General features: G+C 23.3%; 5 protein-coding genes across 5 annotated transcripts; 1 reads left to right on the top strand and 4 right to left on the bottom strand.

Annotated features, from left to right (window-relative positions):
- Nucleotides 1–72: 72 nt before the first annotated feature.
- On the bottom strand, nt 73–4,921 carry PCHAS_1013400 (conserved Plasmodium protein, unknown function; the record flags this gene model as incomplete). The annotated part of the gene is made up of 3 exons (XM_016798317.1): nt 73–239; nt 332–2,327; nt 2,426–4,921. 3 exons carry the CDS (start codon nt 4,919–4,921, stop codon nt 73–75), a joined length of 4,659 nt encoding a protein of 1,552 aa, XP_016655543.1.
- A 1,251-nt stretch (nt 4,922–6,172) lies between these two features.
- On the bottom strand, nt 6,173–12,738 carry PCHAS_1013300 (leucine-rich repeat protein; the record flags this gene model as incomplete). Its single annotated transcript, XM_016798316.1, has 18 exons — nt 6,173–6,238; nt 6,335–6,379; nt 6,486–6,840; nt 6,977–7,212; nt 7,319–7,411; nt 7,530–8,422; nt 8,572–9,944; nt 10,119–10,253; nt 10,348–10,410; nt 10,495–10,629; nt 10,736–10,855; nt 10,984–11,054; nt 11,166–11,390; nt 11,522–11,589; nt 11,690–11,769; nt 11,852–12,101; nt 12,313–12,548; nt 12,716–12,738. The coding sequence occupies 18 exons, from the start codon at nt 12,736–12,738 to the stop codon at nt 6,173–6,175; spliced, it is 4,467 nt and encodes a 1,488-aa protein (XP_016655542.1).
- A 1,066-nt stretch (nt 12,739–13,804) lies between these two features.
- Nucleotides 13,805–15,330, top strand: PCHAS_1013200 (RNA methyltransferase, putative; the record flags this gene model as incomplete). The annotated part of the gene is made up of 2 exons (XM_739353.2): nt 13,805–14,955; nt 15,096–15,330. 2 exons carry the CDS (start codon nt 13,805–13,807, stop codon nt 15,328–15,330), a joined length of 1,386 nt encoding a protein of 461 aa, XP_744446.2.
- A 68-nt stretch (nt 15,331–15,398) lies between these two features.
- On the bottom strand, nt 15,399–18,767 carry PCHAS_1013100 (conserved Plasmodium protein, unknown function; the record flags this gene model as incomplete). The annotated part of the gene is made up of 1 exon (XM_016798315.1): nt 15,399–18,767. One exon carries the CDS (start codon nt 18,765–18,767, stop codon nt 15,399–15,401), a length of 3,369 nt encoding a protein of 1,122 aa, XP_016655541.1.
- A 1,076-nt stretch (nt 18,768–19,843) lies between these two features.
- On the bottom strand, nt 19,844–20,946 carry PCHAS_1013000 (protein-L-isoaspartate(D-aspartate) O-methyltransferase, putative; the record flags this gene model as incomplete). The annotated part of the gene is made up of 3 exons (XM_739753.2): nt 19,844–20,265; nt 20,459–20,612; nt 20,848–20,946. The coding sequence occupies 3 exons, from the start codon at nt 20,944–20,946 to the stop codon at nt 19,844–19,846; spliced, it is 675 nt and encodes a 224-aa protein (XP_744846.2).
- Between the last annotated feature and the right edge of the window lie 1,195 nt (nt 20,947–22,141).

Genomic DNA, 22,141 nt, shown 5'->3' with positions numbered 1-22,141 from the left:
TTTGTACAGGCAATTTTCATTTTTCAAGAGTTGGCATAATATTAAATAGCGGTCTTTGTGGTAAACCATTTTTTAAAAACGAATGCCATATTTTTTGTACATGTTAATTAATGCGACATTCATTCCGTCTATGTTTTCTTTTAAATAGTTTAATATAATTTGGTTTCTGTTTTTTTTTTCGGGGTCATCAGAATTTAGTATATATAGCAATATGGCGTCCATAATTTTGTCACAGAGGTCTGCAAGAGGGGTAAAAAGTTCAAAAATGTGTAAAATGCATAATAGGCATTGTTTATGTCAGTAAAAATAAATGAAAAATTGACGTGGATACCTGCAAATTCGTCGTATTTCAAAATGCTACGCATTGTAGTGTTATAATTATATGAATTATATATTTTATTTCCAATTAAATTTGAAGTTACTGTACTTAAATGCAAAATGTGTTTTTTTTCGATATATATATCTTTATTTGTATTTAGTATATTATTTATTAATTTTGTTAATTCGATTATTATAACAATACTATCATTTCTATCCGAAATAAATAAATGATTTAACTTATTTTTTCCATAAACAAACTGCTCAAATTTGTCTACAGATAATATATTTGAGAAATTTGGATAAACAAAAATTTCTGAAAAATTTCTAAAGATATAATTTTGATTTAACATATATATAAATATTAAGGATGACATAGTAATATTTTTATTATGTATATATTTGGAATGTTCATAAAAAGCTGAAATAAAAGTTGAAATATTTATTCCAAAGTAAGAAATAAAAGATATTAAAATATAATTTAAAAAGTTGGGCTCATATAAAGACATAATTGCTACTAAAGGAAGTATACTATTGTTATTTATATAATTATAATTATCTTCTTTAATTGTATAAAAATTATATTCTTGAAAAGTATTTGTTATGTCATATTCATTTAAATAGTTTAGGTTTAATAATTTTTTTATATCATGTTGATAAATTGTAAAATTGGATAAAAAATTATGATCATGGTCATAATTTATTACATGTTCATGTATATTTGTTCTTTGTTTTTCTTTACAATCTTGTAAAAATTCATTTATTTGCTCATTATGTGATTTATTTTGATTAATAAAAAATTCATTATTATTTTCAATAGTAATTGATGAAGTTGTATTCACAAAATTTGGACTACTTTCTTGATCGGGATAATATATTAAATTTTTTGGTGTAGAGTGTTTGCTTTTATTTCCACCTTGGTCATTAAAAAGCTTGTTAAAATATTTTATTATAATTTTCAAAAAATATATAACTATAAAATTAATAATATGAATAAAAATCGATGGTATTTCCGTTTTTATATAATTTCTATATAAGCTCACACAAATGTGTAAAATATAAATTCCTTTTTCTATTCTTTCTTCATCATAAAATTTATTTGATCTGACTGTTAATATATTTTGTAAAATATTTAAAAAGCTATTTTTCAGCAACTCATTTGTTATAATATTTTTTGAAAATGCTTGATAGGTTAAATAATAATCATATTGTTCATTATTTATAAAAAAACATAAATACTCTATTATTATATCAAAGCATGTATTATTTAAATCAAAAAATGGTGTGTCTATATTTTTTAAATTTTCCAAATAAATTTCGACATATTTTGTGGTACATATATATAAAGAAGAAATAGTTTTTATAACATTTTCATTTTTTTTATTAAAAAATTTTGATGTTAATTTTAAAATACATAACCAAAGTGAATATAAATAATCACTTATATTTTTGTCTATGTTTAAATTTATTTCAATTATATTTAAAATATTATAATTTATTTGTTCTTCCTTCATATAAACAACATTATTCATATTTTGCCTATACTTATATGTTATATCTTCCCAACGATTAAAATTATCATCATTTTCATATCTCTTATTATATTCACCAACTTTTGCTGAAATTGTATAAAATATTATATCAAAACTAAAGTAAAATAAAATACTTTCATCAGATATTCGTTCCTTATTATTTATAATTTTATCAATTTTGTTATTTTCATTATAAATATTTTTTATTTGCCCACTTGTGTGATAATATAAGTTAATACCATCTCCTACATTTTCCATTCTTTCCATATTTTCCATTTGTTCGTCATAATTTTTATTTAAAATTTTAATTAAAATGTCTAGTATGTACTCCCTAATTAGTGTGTTACTATTTATGTACAGGTTCAGCAAGAAATTGTAGTTCTCCTTGAAAATTGTTATGTCCTTTTCTTTGTTGCTTATAAAAATGATATGACTCAGTATTTTCAAAATGCGCTGAACGTTTTTCGGGTACATCACCTAAGGGGAGAAGCAAAGCAGGAAGAAATTAATACAACGGATGGCAAGAAATTTATGCACTTCATTAACCATGCTTGCAGAACAAGGGAGGGACTTACCTTTGGAAGCGTGGCCACTAGAGAGCCAACAAGAAATTCACTTATCTGATCATAATTTTTGTAGACATATTCATACTTGAAAATGTACTTAAATAGAGAAATGAACTTAAAAAATAAAAGCGGAATAAAATTCGATGATTTAAAACCGTAATGATTAGGAAGCAACATATTTTCTTCATTTTGTGAAATGTCTTGAAGCCATAAAAGGGAGTTATGATTTTGAGATAATTGGGAATATAATAATCGCATATTTTCATATATTAATATTATAATATCTTCGACAAAAGGAAAAGCAGCTTTATAATTTTTTATCCAAACTTTTATAATTAAACATATTCTATAACTAATTAAGGGATGTGTATGTTGTATTTTTATAAAATCAATAAAAAATTGAATCATACATAATATATGTTCATTTTTTATTTTTTTATGAAATGATGGATATAAAATATAATAAACATTTAAATAGCCATCTAATTGTATGACTTGTTCAGAATAAATTGGGTTTTGTACATTTTTTAAATTTCTTGGTGTTGTTCTTAAAAAATGTGCATAATTATGAAAAGAATTAATTAAAGGTTCAAAAAAATGATTAAAAATAACCAAAAAAAAAGGCTCATGTGTTAATTGAATAATACAACTTTTTCCATTTGAATAAAAAATATTTTCTTCAATTTCATAATCATCCTTAACATTTAATGTTATATCTATAATGTGTTCAGACGAAAGATTAATACAATATATTCTTACAAAATCAAATATTTCAATAGCTTTTTCATTATTTAATAAAATAAAATCATCATTTTTTAATGTCTCTTTTACTTCTCCTCTAATATATTCTAATATATTTTTTAAAGTAAAATCTGTGTTACTACAAAATATATTTGATGTATCATTATTTTCAACGGGTCTATTTATATTTATCATTATGTTATTTATTATTTTATTTTCCAATGAATTTTCATAATAGCTTTCTAATTTAACTCCATTTTTATTATTCATAATATTTTTTACATTTACATAATTTTCTCGAACTGTTTTTTGTTTTATTAAATTATATTGATTTAAACAGAAATGATAAAATAACGATTTTATAATAGTTATACATAAGTTGATAATATCTATAAATTTGGTATCATATTCATTATTATAAGTTTTTATATTTATATTCTTTTTTAAAAATAGGCATATAAATTTTTCAATTATTTCTTTTTTTAAGTATATGTGAAATTCGCTATGAAACTCGACCATTAAAAAAAATGAGTTCAACAAAAATTTTAGATACCGCATATAATATACTGGACTGTTTTTATTTACATACTTTAGAAAGTATACTATTTTGTTAATCAGGGTTTCAAAAAAAGCTTGTTCAAAATTTCCAATCACCCTATTGCTACGTTCAGCAGTGGCAACACTGCTGTTCTGATTGTCGCCATCATTTGTGCCTTTTTCATTTTGTTCGTTTTGGTCGTTATTATTTTCGCGAATATTTTCTCTAACATTTTCGCTAGCATGCTCGCTAGTATTCGGTGGATATATTCCACTTTTTATGATATCCTTTCTGTTTATAATTAAGTTGATTAGAATGCTATCAAGAAATTTAAGAATTTCAATTTTTTTATTCGTGTCTTGGTCATATTTTAGTGTGTTAGCTTTTATTTGTGCCGTTCCAATACTACACACTTTCAAATTGACGGACTCATTTGTTTCTGAACCTTCTGTACATGAATAGGTTAAAAAACTGTTGTTATTAGTATCTTCTTCCTTTATATAATTTTCATCATAATTAAATGATAGAGACTCTTCATATTGTTGCATCAAACAAAAAATGCCGTAGCATTTTTCACAATTATATTCATCATTATATGCACATGGATCTTCTATTGAATTTTTGTAATAAGTATTAATATTATTATTCCAAAATGGCTCTAAAACATTTATAACTGTTTGTGAAATATCAAAAGTTTGTTTTTTGTCTTTAAATAATTTTTTACTATATTGTTCTCTTAATATTTTATAAAGTAGAAATAAATATATATACAAATTATTTAAATTATTTTTATGTACGTTAATATTATTTAATAAACATTCTAATAGTTCAGGAAAATTATGAACAAGTTCATATCTAGCTATTTTTTTTAATAATATGCAATATTCTTTATATAATATATTTATATTATTACTATCATTAAGTAATACAATTATTTTGTCCTTTACTATTTTTTTAATATCATTTTTAATTTGAAATTCATTTTTACAATTCCAATACAATGAAATTAAATTTTTAGAATACATAATAGCCAACTTTCTTACATTTATATGCACATTGTTATATGTACATATATCCAATAAATAACTTAAAATATTTTCATCTTTTTCCAATTCTTTTAAAAAGTCTTCTGATTCCCTTCTTCGCTTTTCATCATTTGACCATGTGTCATATAAAGCGTCTATTATTTTCCTGTGTTCTTCTCTAATTTCCATTTTATTATTCATAACGGGTTTTGTAGATAATTACATATATGTATGTATTATTTATATATATGCATACACGAAATTTATGTCCTTTTCTCAAACATAATTACGATAAGTTTTTTGTTAAAGCTCACCTAGGTAACAATTCTTTTCATTTTTTTTTTGTGAAAATATATAAATACGTGTATAAATGCATGCGTATTAATATTACTCTTCCATTTTTGTTTTATCCATTTTAATTGTCAAATTGTTTATAATGTATACATAAATCTCATTTCATATATTTGTTTTGTTAAGTTTACCTTCATTTAATTTTATTTCATTTTATTAGCTTTATTTAACTTTGTTGATGTTTTTTTTTTATTGCAGCGAAATAATTTTATATAGCTATATGCACATTTTTTTTTTTTTTTTTTTTTTTTTTTTTTTTTATCCTTCAAAATGTCAAATTGGCTATTAAATTCAGGTATTTTAGAAGGCATAAATTTAAGTTTTAATTTGTAAATCGTTTTGCTAATAATGTATAAATGTTAATACTATCCTAATATAACATATTATGTATATCGCATTTCTTGGTACCTCATTGTATGTATATAGGCAAACAGGCGTACACAAATAAGTAAAATTATATGCATATATTTAATTGTTTATAAATTTTGTTTATGATTATCAAATAAATACAATTGCCCATACTACCAAATAATATTGGCTTATGGTTTAATTATGTCTTAACATTTTGAATTATTTTCCATATTTTTTTTAATGATATTGAAACAGATTATTAAATTTAATTTCGTTCAATCAGCTAAAACGGGCATGTATTTTTACTAATGTCCTGTGGAGTGACTTATTTCGCCTAACTGAATAAATTAATATAACATACTAACCCATATTATATATATTTTTTTTATTTATACATTTTCATGCACACACCGGTATATCCCCATATTCAACAGTGGAATATGCTAACATGTAGAGAAGGGGAAACAGCATTACATTCCTTTGTTTTATTTCTCTCATTTTAAGGACATTGCTTATATTTATTGGTAGAATATTTAAATATTTTTCACATTTTAACCTTAACAATAGTAATATGCCATTTTTTATTTTAATTGTTTTATATAAATTTGTTTAAAAAAGAGAATGGTTAAGATAAATGCATGTGCTTGTATGAAGGACATATGTATTTGCATAAATAAAATAAAGCTAATTTAAAACGAAATGAGGTAAAAAAAAAAAAATAATACAAAATTGGCTATTCTATAAGAATGGCTAGTAATTTCCTTTGCTTGTAATCTTTTTTCCTATTACAACAAAGTCGTCTTTTTTGTCAGCCTTCTAAAATAAAAATTAAAAAAATATTACACAATAAACAAATGAATATCTCATAATGTAGGAAATATTAAAATAAATAAAAATTTTTCCATAACATACCGTATCGAAATTGTTTTTATTTTTTACAACTCCTTTTAATTGTGTCTAAAAAGAATATTATACAATTTTCATAATAAGAGGAATAACAAATAATTTGTAGATCATTTTCAACAAGAGAATATAATAAAATATATGTAAATAAATTTTTTACATTTTTTATAGGAACTTTTTTTAAAAGTTTTGTGGTTTTATTTTTTGCAGTCGTTGTTAAGGTGGTTTTTTTGTTAATTTCATTTTTTGGTGTTACATTTCTTTCTACTTTTTCTTCTATTTCATGTTTAATATTTTCTTGTTCTTTCATAATCCGTGTATCAAAATATTTCACTTGATTTAATATATCTTTAATAGTGATAAAATGTTCTTTTATTTTTCTATTTCCACTTAAATATAATTCTTTTAATTTATTTAAATTTTTCAAATGTTTAAATTCTTCGATATTGTCTATTCTATTCACACGAAGGTCTAAAGTTTCGAGATTTTCCATTTCACAAAATTCGCTCAAATTTCTACAAACAAATGGACAACGAAAAAGTTCAATGAGGGTTATGTAAATGTTTATCTTTCATGATATGACAAATTTAAGGAAGAGGTGTCACAAACATATTTTTGCCTGACCATGCATTATTCATTTATTTTTTTCACCTTATGAGATTATTAGATATGTTCAAATTTTTTAAGGTCGGGGGAAATGAGTTTGAGCATACTTTGGATATTTTATTATTTGCCAAATTCAAAATCTCAAGATTTTTCAAACAATTTAAATATTTTAATAAATTTATATTATTTCCCTCTAAATTCAAGTTCTTTAAATTTTGTAAATTTTCACAATTTTTGAAAAAACATGTCTTAGATATTATACAAAACCCTATATCAAGTTCCTGTCAAAAATGGAAATATACAATATTTGTGTGTGTGCAAAGAATGTTCATATTTTATTTTTGAAGAAAATACATGCACGGGTCAGGTAAATAATTTTTTTTATACTTGTAAAGATTTAAAAGAATTTAAAACATTCTTCTTATTTTCACAAATAAAGGAATCTTCATTTATATGCTTGTTGTTGTTTAAAATTAGGACCTTTACAAAAATTGTAAAAAAAAAATAACATAATATTTGTAAGAATATCAGGTGTGATAATATTACAACAAAATGGATATATGGATATATGAAATATCGAATGGTTTTTATTCCTCACCTTGAGATTGTCCAGGGGGCCCAAATTTTTAATTGTGTTTATGTAATTGTTGGAAATGTCTAAGATCTCAAGATTTTTAAAATTATCATTGTTTATGTTAAATAATATATTTTTAATTTTAAGATTTTTAATTTCTAAAACTTTTAATGATGTATAAGGGGGATAAATATTATATATTTCAAAAAATATATCAAGAGTATATACGCTTTTAAAAAATTTTTTTGTGTCTATTTTTCGTTCTACATAATTATTATTTAATATTAACAGGTTAGGAAATATATGGGTTAAATACAAATCAAGGTTTGAAAAATTAATTTTATTATTATAAATATTTAATAAAACAAGCTGTTTTTTATTTTTTATTAAAATTAAATTGGTGATATCTTTTATCAAATTATTGTGTATATTTATTTCTATTAATTTTAAATTATTTAATATTGGGATGTTGCTTATTTTATTATATGAGCACCTTAATATTTTTAAATTTTTTAAAACATTTATTTTATCAATATTTTTTATTTCATTATTATCTAATATTATTTTTTCTATACAACATAACTCTCCATTTATAAAATTGTCAATACACACAATTTTATTATTTTTTAAATTTAACACTTTTAATTTTTCGGGCAATTTTAAGTTACTTAAGTCTTCAATTCCATTATTTGATAAGTTTAAAACTTCCAATTTTGGAAAAGTTGAAAAGTTTAATAAATTGGTTAGCTCAAATTTTATATACAAACTTGATAAGTCTATTTTCTTCACATAAAATTTATAGTTATTCAAATTTATTCCTTTATACAACCTTTGACAATCTGGCATTGTTGCTATCTCTTCATCTGTAGGTGCCTCACTTAAAAGCCTGGATTGTATAGCTTTTTTATTGCCACAATCTGAAGAAAAAAAAATAGCTACATGTTAAAAAAAAAAAAAAAAAAAAAAAAAAAAAAAAGTAGCTATATAATAAAAAAAAAAACATCGAATATAGACAGACACACACGCAGTTAACTAAATGTATCCTCATTTGGAATTATGTAATAACCTGCATAATGGATGTTATTCTCATAGTTCACTTCAAAAAAGCAATATTGTCTTATGTTTAGATCTGATTTGTTTACTAATTCTATATCATTAAATTTTTTTATAGATGGAAAAAGAATATGAACATGGTCATAATCATTTTGGCTAAAATATATAGAATTACACTTAATTGATAAATATTGTATTTTTTGATGATTTACACTAAAATTCATTATTTGTTTATAATCATAAAGATAATTATATGACATATCAAAATGAATTAAATTTTTAAATTTGTTATATATAGGTGTAATATCAAAAATACAATTAAATGATAAATCTAATTTTTCTAAATTTTCCATATCATACTCTTCTATATATTGAAAAAAATGTTTTAAATTGTGTATATTATTATTTTTTAAATATAATTCTTTTAAATTTATGAATTTGTTACACAACAGTTTTAGGCTTATTTTGCTTAAGTTCAAATTGTTTAAAAATAAAATATCCATCTTTTTTTTATTTGTCTCATTATTGACATCATTACCCTGACCGATTGGTGATAAAGGAAAATCGCTAGCTAGCGATTCCTCTTTTTTTTTTTTTACAATCTCAAGGTCGTCTAAGGATATAAGTTCAACTTTTTCCTTCATATGGATATTATTTTCACTATTATCAACAATATTGTCAATATTATTAATCGATTTTATACCTTCTTTAGAGAAGAGTAAAAAAAGACTTTTTCGTATTTCACATATAACTTTGCTTAACTTAATAAAATATTTTGTAATATTAAAAAAGTTTACTGAATCAAAATCTAGAGCATACTGTAAAAACTGTTCCTTAATTTTATCGTTAAAATAGATGCAATTTATAGAAGGGTTATCACTTATTTCTTTATTATTTTCAATTGAGTTGATATTCGTTTTTCTCATCTTTACATATTCCAAGAAATTTTTTTTCTTACTTTTTTCCTTTTCTATTTTAGTAACATAATTTGATTTATTTATATCTGGTTTGTCGTTAATTTTTTCTTTATTTTTATTTACCAAACTAACATTTACTATATATTTTAAATTTGTATGAACTGGTAAGGTGTAATAAATTTTAAATTTCGACTCTCCAACATTTTGATCTTCATTTTCTTTGTCTCGTTTTTTTTCATTTGCTTTATGTTCTTGGGAACTGTAAGCAGATATTTCTTTATATTTATTTGGGAATAAATAGGTTTCAATAATATATATAGGAAATTCTAAAAAGTCTAATTTTTTATATGCCATAATTTTTTTTTTTATGTTTATATCATTTTTCAAATCTACAAAATAATCATCTTTTTTTTTCTTATAATAAATTAAATGAACCAAATCATTTATGCGATCCTCTTCCAAATAGAGTCTAAATAATCAAAACGAAAGAAAAGACAAATGTGTAAAGAAACGAATATAAAAATGTAAGCACCATCTCTAGAAAAAATATATACAAATAAATAGCATGCACAATATAGAAAGGTTAGCTATTGTATATATATAACGAATTTGTCATATAATTTTTATCATTCCAAGGGCTTACTTAATAAGTGTTTTTAAAATGTGATTTATATTGTAGCATGAACAGATATAATTTTTTTCAAAAAACTTTTTTTTTTCCGTGTCTTCACTTGCTTTTTCCTCTTCATCAAACTCAAAAAAGTTGTTTATCTTGCAACTAAAAAGGTAAATAATCATTTTTTATTATTTTTCACTACATTTTATGTGCATATATGCTTATAAGAAATTGTCTTAACATTATTAATTATTACTAATTGTATGGATGTAAAAAAAGAAGTTTTTTTTCGTAAATTAAACTATTTAGATGGTTCTCTCTGGTATAAAAAAAAAAAAAAAAAAATTAGGAAACGGACTTTTATAATAATATTGACACTTAAAGGATATTAGAAAATGGTTACATCATTTCATCCAATTGGCCATGGTTTAGTTTTTTTACTTTTATTATATTTTCAATTTTTATATCGTCTACAAAATAATTTTTCAGTGTTTCAGATTTGAACATTAATTTGATAAAGTCTTCGATTTTTTTATATCTGTAAAAGAGCAAAGCATAGGAAGTTATGCAAATACATTAACATGCATATAAATATGTGTAAGGAAAACCAATCACGTAATTATTTTTCTTTTTTGTTATTTTACTCGTCTTGGCCTGTGGTTATATTTTTGAAAAAAATATTGAAGTAAGAGTTCATTGACGTCGTGATATATTTTATTTGCAAATTTTTCTCCTCTTTTAATCGACGCATTATGTAATTAAATCTGTAATAAAATAGAATAAATTAAAAAATATATATAATGGTAACAATAATATCCAAAATAGATTGAAGCAATTTTTAAAAATGGCAAATAAATATATATAGACAAGGATAAAAGAGAAAAATAGCTACCTGGAAGTATATGCGCTTAATAAAAAATTTATTTCCTCTTTGATTTTTAGTATGGATTTTTCTTTATCATCCTTAGTTAAATTTAAAAAATTGTAAGATATAAAAAAAATGAATAAAAACAATTTTTGCATGTACAATTCAGAATATTTAAGAAAAAGTTATGTATGTTCATAATATTTTACATTTATTTGGAGAAATTCTTCTATATTGGAATAGGAATGAAATGGCTTTAATGCATTATTTAGGTAACATATATTTTTGTTATTTATAAATAATATATGATATTTTTCTTTGCAATATTTTTCTTGAATTAAATTTATTTTAAAATCAATAATGCTTTTTAAAACTTCCATATCACGCATCGTTATTTTTCTATTTTTGTCCAAAATGATTTCATGATCTAATATCTTGTATAATAAAATTGTTATTATTATATTTTTTAATATATAAGAGATATACTAAAATGGATATGTATAATTTTTCAAATATGATATAATTCAAAAGCTCTATAAATTTTTTAATATTTTTTTTGTGTTACTTGTAAATTTGGAAAATTATTAAAAAAGTAGTGTTTATACAGTATGCTGTTCACTAGGATATTATTCCCTTGAAAGAAAAAAATTAAAGACATTTTAAATAGAATGTAGTGGAAAGTTACATGATGTATGGTTCTGCACACATATATGTGTAACTTCTTTTTTATTACTGTAGTATATTGAACTTAAGTATAATTCTTTCAAATGGGTTAAATGCCAAAGGACTTGTACGTCTTCGAATTTTTGAAGTCTATAAAGGTAATAATATATTAATAATAATTATAACTATGCAAAAATAGAATTGTATAAAAAGGTAACAAAATTTTATTAACCTGTTCCCACTAACATTTAAATATTCTATATTTACGTTATTTTTCAACGGGTCTAAATTTTTTATTTTATTGTTAGCTAAATTTACATGCACCAAGTTGTTTGTATTAGATAAAAAATTTATATTTTCTATTTCATTATCACTTAAATCTATATATGTCAAATATTCATTTTCTTCAATATTTATAAATTTTTCAGTTAGCTTATTATTGAACAAGTTTAACTTTTCGAGTTTCACCAAGCTCTTTATTCCTAATTTGTATTTTCCAATTTGGAATTAAAAAAATATGAAAAAATTAAATGTCTAGCTCAATATTATGCAATTTTGTTTTCCACTCATAAGTAGTTAGACAATTATGGTGGCAAATATTTATTTTTTATGTATAATACTAATATAAAAATAGTTAAAAAATAAAAAAAAACAGTTTACTAACATTATCAACTTGTTTATTATTCTTTTTACCTAGTATACTTTCAATTTGATTAATTTGTAAAAACAAAATTTCCAAGTTTACACATTTGAAGAGGGGACTTATATCAGTAATATTATTTTTTATTAAATATAATTCTCTTATATTTTTAAACTGATCAAATATATTAAGGTTAATTGATTTTTCCATACATATTTCTAGCGTTTCAATTTCTTCGTTTTTTTTTGACTCAACATTGTTAGAGCATTTAATTAATTTTAACAGACTACTAAAATTAGTAAAAGGGTAAGAATGGGCACATAATATATTTTAGTATATATACTTGATCTATGTCTACAAATGTAGTCCCAATATGGCTAGCTACGTCTGTAGCTACTTTATATGCATCCATTTTATGTAAGCATTTATGATTGATTACTTATTTTTTTGTCTTACTTATCATCATTTCCCTGTTCCATTGTACAATTTGAAAACTAAAAAAATTGTATATAAATTTATATTGGGAAAAAAAGAGAACTATATTGATATGCCCATCAATAATAGCTAGTTTGTTACGGGACTACTAGCTATATTATTATTTTTTATTCTCATATTTATTTTCCCTTAATTTTTTATGCTATTAAAAATAAAGACTATATAGTGCGGATGGCATAACACTAGGTCTTATTTTTTCTTTCCACATTATTATTATATAATACTTATTTTGTTCATAAATTATGGTAATATAAGTACTTATTCTACATATTCAATATGTCATTTTTTTTAATATTGAAAAAAAAAAATTATATACGCATTTTCCCCTATTTCCATTGGGCTATATCCAATGTATTTGCACTGTGTGCAATAAAAAGGTATGTGGAAAAAGGGAAGTATAAAAAATAATAGTAATAAATAAAATAATAAAATGAATGATACAATAAAAGGTATAAAAGTTTAAGAAATATGTTATATGAAAAAAGAAAATAGGAATGGTAAAAAGTAATGATGGGCAGGTTATGGTATATTAAGAAGGAGAAAAATAAATATTGTTAAAAAATTATTATATAAATTATTGTGCCCATTTATAGAATTTTGATAAAATTCGGAAAAATATAATAGTCTATATTAATTATAAAAGTTTAAGACACATTTCTTTTGTTATCAAAAAAATTAATCTAACAACATTGACATGTATTGCTATATTTTTTGCACTTACATATATATGCAGCCTTCAAATTTGTAAATATATAAAAAATATGCAAAAAAATATGAAAAAAAAATATGAAAAAAAAAATATGCAATATAAAAATATGTAGTAAAATAATAATAACATTTTTAAGTATATTGGTTTTGGTAGAAATGCAAAATTCGGAAAATAAATTATCTTGTTTGGTTGAATGGTATGTATATAATAAAAGAAAAATAACAATATCACAAATTAATTTATCCCTATTCCTTGTCGAAGAAATGCCTACAAAAAATATATCAGTCGTTTAACAAAAAAGTAAAAAACAAAAAAAAGAACTCATAGGGTTACTATTAATAATGAGTGACAGCAAAAATGATGTAAATGAGCTCATTCATATGGAGCAAAAAAAAAAAAGGAAGATAGAAAAGGAACAAATTGAAAGCGAACGAGATGACCAGTCAGAAAATAATGAGTATGATAAGAATATTTGTGATAATTTACCTGGCCAGTCAGAAAAAAATGAGTATGATAAGAATATTTGTGGTGATCTGCCTGACCAGTCAGAAAAAAAAAGTGCAGATGGTCAGGAAAAAGAGGGAGACCTAGAAAATGAGGATGAAAATGGGGAAAATAGCGAAACTGATAGTAGTAGTGAAGATGGAAAAAAAAATAAAAACATAAATGAAGAAATTAAGGGATTCATATCAAAAAGGATACCAAATATTAGTAGAGATTTAAGTGTAGATGTTTCAGTAGCAATACCAGCAACAATTATAAATAATAAAAATGATGTCATAAAATCTTATTTATCAAGTTATTTAGCTAGAATATTTACAATTTTTTCAATTTCTACAATATATATATATGATGATGGATTTGAATTAAATCGTAATGAGCGAAATGAAAATAGAAATAACATTCCTCCAAAAACAAACAATGAACGTCCTACCATTTCAAGTACCGAAAAAAATGAAAACAATAAAAAATATGAATATTCTTATTTATGTAAATATTTACATTTTAATTTACAATATTTGGAAACACCACAATATTTACGAAAGCATATATTTCCTATTACAAATTTTTTGAAACATTCTGGACTTATGAGTCCAGTAGATGCACCTCATCATTTACGAAGTGATGAATGGCTTCCATTTAGGGAAGGAGTTGTTATAAAAAAAAATTTAAATAATATAATTGTTGATGTTGGATTATTTTCAAATGTTTTGGTAGAAAATATTAATAATATAAATGTAGGAACTAGGGTTACTATTTTATTTGATTCAGAGGGTTTCAACCGTTTTAAAAATAAAAACACAAAAAATTTATTTATAGGAAAAATTATACATCCATCAATGCCAAAATTATATAATATATATTGGGGTTATAACATACAAATTTTAAAAAATCTTACTGATGTGTTTGATGTAAAAGTAGATTGCATTATTGGCACATCAGAGAGAGGTGATCCTATTCAGGATCTTAAAACGCAAATTAAAAGCGCCAGGTAAAAACAAAAAACGGAAAAGGGTGCATCCATCCAGCATATTTTGCATAGCTTTTTCGTAGCTAGCACTTTCATTGTTATTCATTAAGTTTGGATACTTATTTTTTCCTCTTTTGCTTCTTCATTTTCTCTCTTTGCAGGTCCATCTTGATAGTATTTGGAAACCGAGATGGGGTGGAGGACTTGTTTATCAGGGAACGGGAAATAAAAAAAAACAAAACATATACTGGAAAAAAACGAGCCAAAGTTTTGAATAAGATATTAAAAAAATTTGACTATTTCATAAACACATGCCCAAACCAAACATCAAGAACAATAAGAACAGAAGAAGCGATAAGTATAACATTATCTTTGTTCCAAAGTATTCTTAGTTAACCAATGATTGTATTACTTATATGAATAACCAGTTGAATAGTTTATTTCTTTCCCATTCTTCGCATAGTTTAATTTTCAAAATATATATCTACATCGGGATTGAACTGTGGCATTTTGTATATTTTTTTTGCTCGTGTTCGTTGTTGATTAACTTGTAAATTGTCTTGTTCATATAATATACTTTTGAAAAGTACTTTCCACATATTTTTTATTTGTTTAGATTTTTGATCAATTATAAATTCATCTTGTTTTTGTTTTTGTGTTAAATATAAACTTTTAAATACTTTCAAGTCTTTTTTTTTTATAACCATTTTATCAGCTAATACTTTTGGATTTGGTTTATTAACATTTTTTAAATATTTTTTATAAAAATATGGATTATTATTATATATTATTTTGCAAGGAATATTATTTTTAACATTTTTAAATACATATTTAAGTTGAATATTATAGACACATATATCATCACTATTTAGTTCGATAATATTATTAGGTTTTAAATGTGCAAGTAATTTATTTTTCAGTTTTTGAACCTTTTCTTGTTTACTATAAATGTAATCAAACTGGTGTGATACTTCCATATTATTTACGTTTACATTTTCATCTAAATTTTGAACAGCATCAGGGGTAGTAGACACATGTTTGGTTCTTGTTTTTTGTTGAAACTCAGCATAAAGAGGAACCTTCGATTTTGAATATGAGTCATACTCATATCCTAAAGGTTTTTCACTATCACTTATATAATAAATTTTATTTTCTAAGAATTCTCTTTTTGTTAAATTATATAGATGTTCTTTTAGATAAACATTTTCACCACCAAATAATCCTACAGGAGCATTTGGATATATAACTTGATTTTTTTTTAACATAGATTTTAAAATATAATAATTTGATTTTAAGAAATGTGTTTTTTCTTTGGGTATCATATTTTTTACATATAAATTATATAAATATTTATCATCATTAATATCTAAAACTTTTTCAAATTCATTATAATTTTTTCTTTTATTCATTTTGTATGAAACATTTCGAAAAGTATTTCTTATCAAAGAACATAATCGATCCCCTTTGACTATACTTTTACTTAAATAATTTTTTCTTTTTAAATTTTCAGAAAAGTTTGTAGATTTATTTCCCAAACTTGGTGACCCACTATTTGGTAGTCTTAATTTATGTCTTACTGTAATGTCTTTTAATATGCCATATTTATTTATAGATATATATAAATTATAGTTATCTAAGGTATGAAAATATTTATACATATTACTATTTATTAATATTTTTATATATTTATTATCAAAATTTTCTTTACACACAAACTTTTCATATTTATTATAAATAATCTCATCATAACTAATTATAGGTTCATTCTTTAAAGTGTTTACAAAATTAGAAACATTTTTTATTTTTTTATTTTCATGTTTCAACTCATTAATATTGTTTACCAAATGATTTATAGATTTTTTTTTTATACAATCTGGGGAACCTATATTTGATAATGAATTTATGATCTCTTTGTTTTCTTCATCCTTTTCAAAATTAAATAATTCAATGTTTTTTTTTTGAAATATATTTTTTTTTTTTTTTTTTCCAACAAATGTATTATCATTTTCCATATGTATTACCATCACTATATTTTGTGGTTTTATACTATTATAACTATTTTTGTTCACATTTCGGATTATAAAAATTTTATTTTTACGTTCGATATACATTTTTCCTTTATAATTATGACATAAAACTTTAAATCCACCATAAGTTTTACAATTTTGATCATTTAACTTGTTTATATTCATTGCAATTTCTTCAAATTGATATCTATGATCATTCATTTTGTTGGTATTGTCTCTAATACTATTTTTTTTGTAAAGCCTTTGATTCGTTTTTAACTCATCATCTGGTACATCATTAATTATGATAACTTCATTTTTTGTTTGTTCTACGTTTGAAATGTTTTTATTTTCCACTTGGGAGAGATCAATAATTTCGGGTTCTTCATCTTCGTCATTACTGCTACTGCTACTTTTGTCAGAGTCTTGTTTAGTTGAATTTTTGTGACGATTGATAAATAACGATTTAGAAAATTCTGAAATGGATGTCAATTTTTTTGCTTGTTTAAAAGTTTTAATTTCCTCAGGGTTTTGAGGTAAGGGTAATAAAATATGAAATAGTTTTGTTTCGTTTTGATTAAAATTACAATTCTTTGAAAAGTTATAAAAATTAAAATAATATATGTTGTAACAAAAAAAGAATGAAATCCATTTATTAAAACTTGTTGAATAACATTCTGAAAATATTTGAAATTGTATATTATTTAAATTAGATGTATTCTTTATATTTCTTTTAAAATTTTTCCCTTTACTTTTATCATGTGTGTGTAAATTTTCTCGAACAAAAACAACATCCTGTTCAGGGACTTCAAAATTGTCACTACTTTCATCATTTACTTTTGTCATTAAATAATTATTAAAAAATATATTTTTTGTAATATCATTATAATAATTATTTGTGCATATTTTTATAATTTCATTTTCACGTTTTGTGTCTATATATTCATTATTGAGATTAGGCAATGTTATACAAATACGACTAGGAATGTTTAAATATCTACATAAAGATATAAATAACAAATTTAATAAAATATTATTGCCTCTTTTTCTATTTATAGCTCTAATTAGTCGAAATATATATGACCCTCGGATATTTTTTTTTATTATATTATCGCTAGATACCCAATAGGTACTATCTAAAATTAATCGAAAATTATTTTTTATAAATAAAAATAAATATACTGGATCTTTATACAATACATTATTGTTTCCACTTTTGTAATTAACATAAACTGAATAAATCATTGCTTGTATCAATTTATTATTGCATAGGTCATTTAAAAAGTATATATGTCCCAACCAGCATAATAAAAATACTGTTAGCTTATTTTCTTCGATTTTTTTTTCTATATTTTTTTTTTTCATCTCTTTATAGCTAGTTAGGTCTTCCTCACTTTGCTTGTTTTCGCTATGCTGGTCCTTTTTCATATCCTTTTTCATACCCTTTCTTTTTTGGTTTTTTTCTGCGCTTTTTCTGGCACCTTTTTTGGCGCTAGGTTTTTCCTCCGCCTGACGAGCGTCACTTTCAACGACTTGGACATCAGAACTGGAACTTTGGTTGCTGTTTATTTCGGTTTCATTGTTGGAGTTACTTTCATTTTCTTCTAAATAAAGAAAATCCTTTTCATTAAATTCGAGTATATTATCATATTGTAAATCCTCTGATTTATTTTCACTATCATAATTATCACTTAAATCTTGTTTATTTTGTAAAATTTGTAATTCCTCCTTTCCAAATAATTCCTCATCGATATCATTTAATTCTTCATCATTCTCTTCCTCCTCTTCTTCGTCGATTTGTCTTTTCTTTGTTGTTTTTTTACCCATACTGTTTTAAAAAACGGTTCCTATTCTTTTTCTATATATTTATTACACTTATCAGTATTCCACATTTATTATTCTTTTTCAGTTTGTAGAAAAATCGAAATTTTTTTTTTTTTTTTCAACTCAATCATAGTAATATATCCGCTAATCTTCCAACTCAGCTATGATGTTTATTTTTTTTTTTTTTTTCACTATTCATTCGGTTAAATATTTAAGCAAGCCTCTCATGCCATCTCTATTTTACTTCTCACAATTTTTTCTGCGAACCTTAAAGCTGTAAAGGATAATATTTTATGAGTAGCCAAGCATTATACAAAGCAGTAAATGCATTTTTCGCTTTGCATTTTTTCGCTAAAATTACTTCTACTTTTCAAATTAAAAAAAGTGCAAAAAAATATGATTGCTTATGCTTGAGGCCTCGTTTTAAAAGCAAAAAATATTTATTTTTTTCTCAAAAGAATTACAAATATTTTAAGATAAAAAATTAAAAATATGCATGAATAAGTGTGAATATGCATATGGATTAAAAATATATATGTGTTATGTGCATAAGGAAAATTTCCATTTTTAGCTAATCTTTAATTATATTAAAATTTATAATTTTTATTTTTTTTTTCTGAATTTGTACATTAGTTATATATAGAATGCCGGTTATGTGTATGCACTTTTATTAGTGCATGTGGCTGTTTAAGATTATACAAAAAACGAAAAAAGAAAAAATAGTCAGACATATATATATGTATGTGGGTATAAATAAGGAAAGAATCAGGTATATGTAGTTTACAACATCAAAAAAACGGTGGAAAATGAAAAGCTTGGCATAAACAGATCGGAGATATTCCGAAATAGCCTCGCATTGTAAAAAATGATTTTAAATAAATGCATAACAAAAGGAGTTTTGTTCGACAGCCTTTGCAAGTTCTAAGATGCGTAGGCTAGTTCATCACATTTATTTTTTATCAATTTTTGGATTATTTTGGTAGTTTATGTTTTTCCATTTTATTGGATAGTCCTTTATTTTTCGTACGAATTGACGAACCCCTCTGTTCTTATTATGCGAACGGAGGTATAGGACTTTGTTAATTTTTCTTTAAAGTAACAAAACAAACTTCAAATAATCTATCTTTAATTATTTTTCCGTTTTTTTTTGTAACTTCATATAAAACTTGTGTATGTCCGTCTTCTAAAGGTATAATTAGTTTTCCATTTTCTGCTAGTAAATTTATTAACACATCAGGAAGTTCACTAGCTGATGCCCCTACATGAATAGCATCGAATAACCCCAATTCTTTCTGTTCTTCTTCACTAACTTGATATATATTTTTATGAATAATTTTAAAATTTTCTATATTTAATAATTCGGGTTTATCTCTTTTTATATTCTCAATTGAAAAGTCAACTAAATCTTTCACCCTTTCTATTCCAATAACAAACGAATTTTTATTTTCCAAAACGTTCACTCGTATTGCCATGCATACCGTGAGGTATCCTGATCCTGAACCTGTTTAAAATGGGAAACAAATTCGAAAAATAAGTAAGCATAAGCATAAGTAAGCATAAGCATAAGTAAGCATTTGCTATGCATACGTATAAAGCGTGAGAAGCCAAGCAGAATGACATATGCCATGTGAGCATAAACATCCTTTGCTTTGTACAGCACGCCTAGGTATTTTCCATTTTTTACAAGCACTTACCGACATCAATCGCCCTCGACCCAGGTTTCAGCACATTCATGAGTCGCTTTAAGGATAGGGCATGCATGTGCGGGGACGAAATAGTCACACCATGGCTAATGTAAATTGGAGTGTCTATATAAGGGTTTTCTTTTATATATCTCCCTCGATCCACCTGAGAAAAGGCGTGTCAACATATGATTATGGGTGTGGAAAAGATTTTAATATAATTCTTTAGCCTACAACAAGTTTATACTTATATTTAGTAATGCAAGCATGTGCAGCCTCTATATATTTTACTAAAAGCAATAAGTACTATGCTTTATTTTGTCGTTATAAATACAGTTTTTGTATTAAAAAAGAAAACAAGCATAGGCATAATTATATTTATTTTTTTTTATTTAACAAACCTGTAGCATAGTATCATATACATCATCATCGTCGATTATTCCTCTTCTTTTTAGGTTATTAATTAAATCTCTATGATTGTTTTCTACTATCGCATACATAATATTTGAAGGGCGAATGCCTTTTGTAACTTTTTTTTGTATATTGTATTTCACAGGGTTTATAAAAATATACTGATTAGCTTTATTAGTGTGTTTGCAAAATATTAAATTGGATATTCTTGTTTCATATGGTAATTTTTGTAAAATCCAAAAATTTATATTTAATATATATTTGTATATTAGAAGTTTTAAAACTGAATAAAGCATTTTGTATTTTTTATAACATTTGTTCCCCTACTTTTTTTTTGCTTTATCTATTTTTTTTTTTATAAAAATTGTGAATTGTTTTTTTTATATACATTCTTATTAAGCATATGATAAAAGACCATGAAACATTTTCTACAAAATATAGAAAACGTGATATGTGTACATAAAAATATATATAATAATTTTCTATAAGATAGTAAAAAAAAATACGGTTAAATATAAAATATTTCTAGTAATAATAATAATAATACATAATTTTGTTAACAATCCAATATTGAGCACCCCATACTTTGTCTTTAAAATATTATAAAATTATTTAAATTTATTTATAAGTAGTACCTCAAAATTTTTTTTTATGTTGGTTTTATTATTTTTCAAATTTTCATATATAAAAATTGTGAAAATAAAAACGTTGAACTTTTCTTATTACACATTTTCGTATTCACAATAAATAATAAATATCACAATTAAGGCCTTTATATGTAGTAAAAAGGAAAGCAATTTATTTTATACATACTATAGTATACATGTTTTATATAGAAAACGAAACAAAAAGAATATTTCAATGTTCATACAAAATTTATTTAAAAAAATAAAAAGTTATAGTTATCGATTTGGTGTCGGCGTTCGATCCATTATATTTTTTACAAAATATTGCCATCCTTAAAAGCAAAAGATAAAAAACTAAAATAATAATGCTGATAAAACCTTTTCATAATTTGAAGAGTTTGTATGTTTAAAAAAAAAAAATAAATAAATAATCATATGTAGTTATAAAAATAATAAACGGAGCTGTAAACAAAAGTGTAGTCAAATGTAAAAATAAACATATATTCACACAGTACATAAAAAAAAATAACGAAACAAGTAAAATCCAAAATAGTAAGAACACCAATTTGATTTTATCACTGCTTTATATGCTAAGCATAATATTGATAAAGTTAAAATGTATTTAGCAAAAATCTAGGATATATATATCATATTTTTG

The sequence above is a fragment of the Plasmodium chabaudi genome (genome assembly GCF_900002335.3).
Source record: "Plasmodium chabaudi chabaudi strain AS genome assembly, chromosome: 10".
Taxonomy (NCBI): Eukaryota; Apicomplexa; class Aconoidasida; order Haemosporida; family Plasmodiidae; genus Plasmodium; species Plasmodium chabaudi.
The sequence above is the reverse complement of the archived record's forward strand: the minus strand, read 5'-3'. Positions and strand labels throughout refer to the sequence as shown.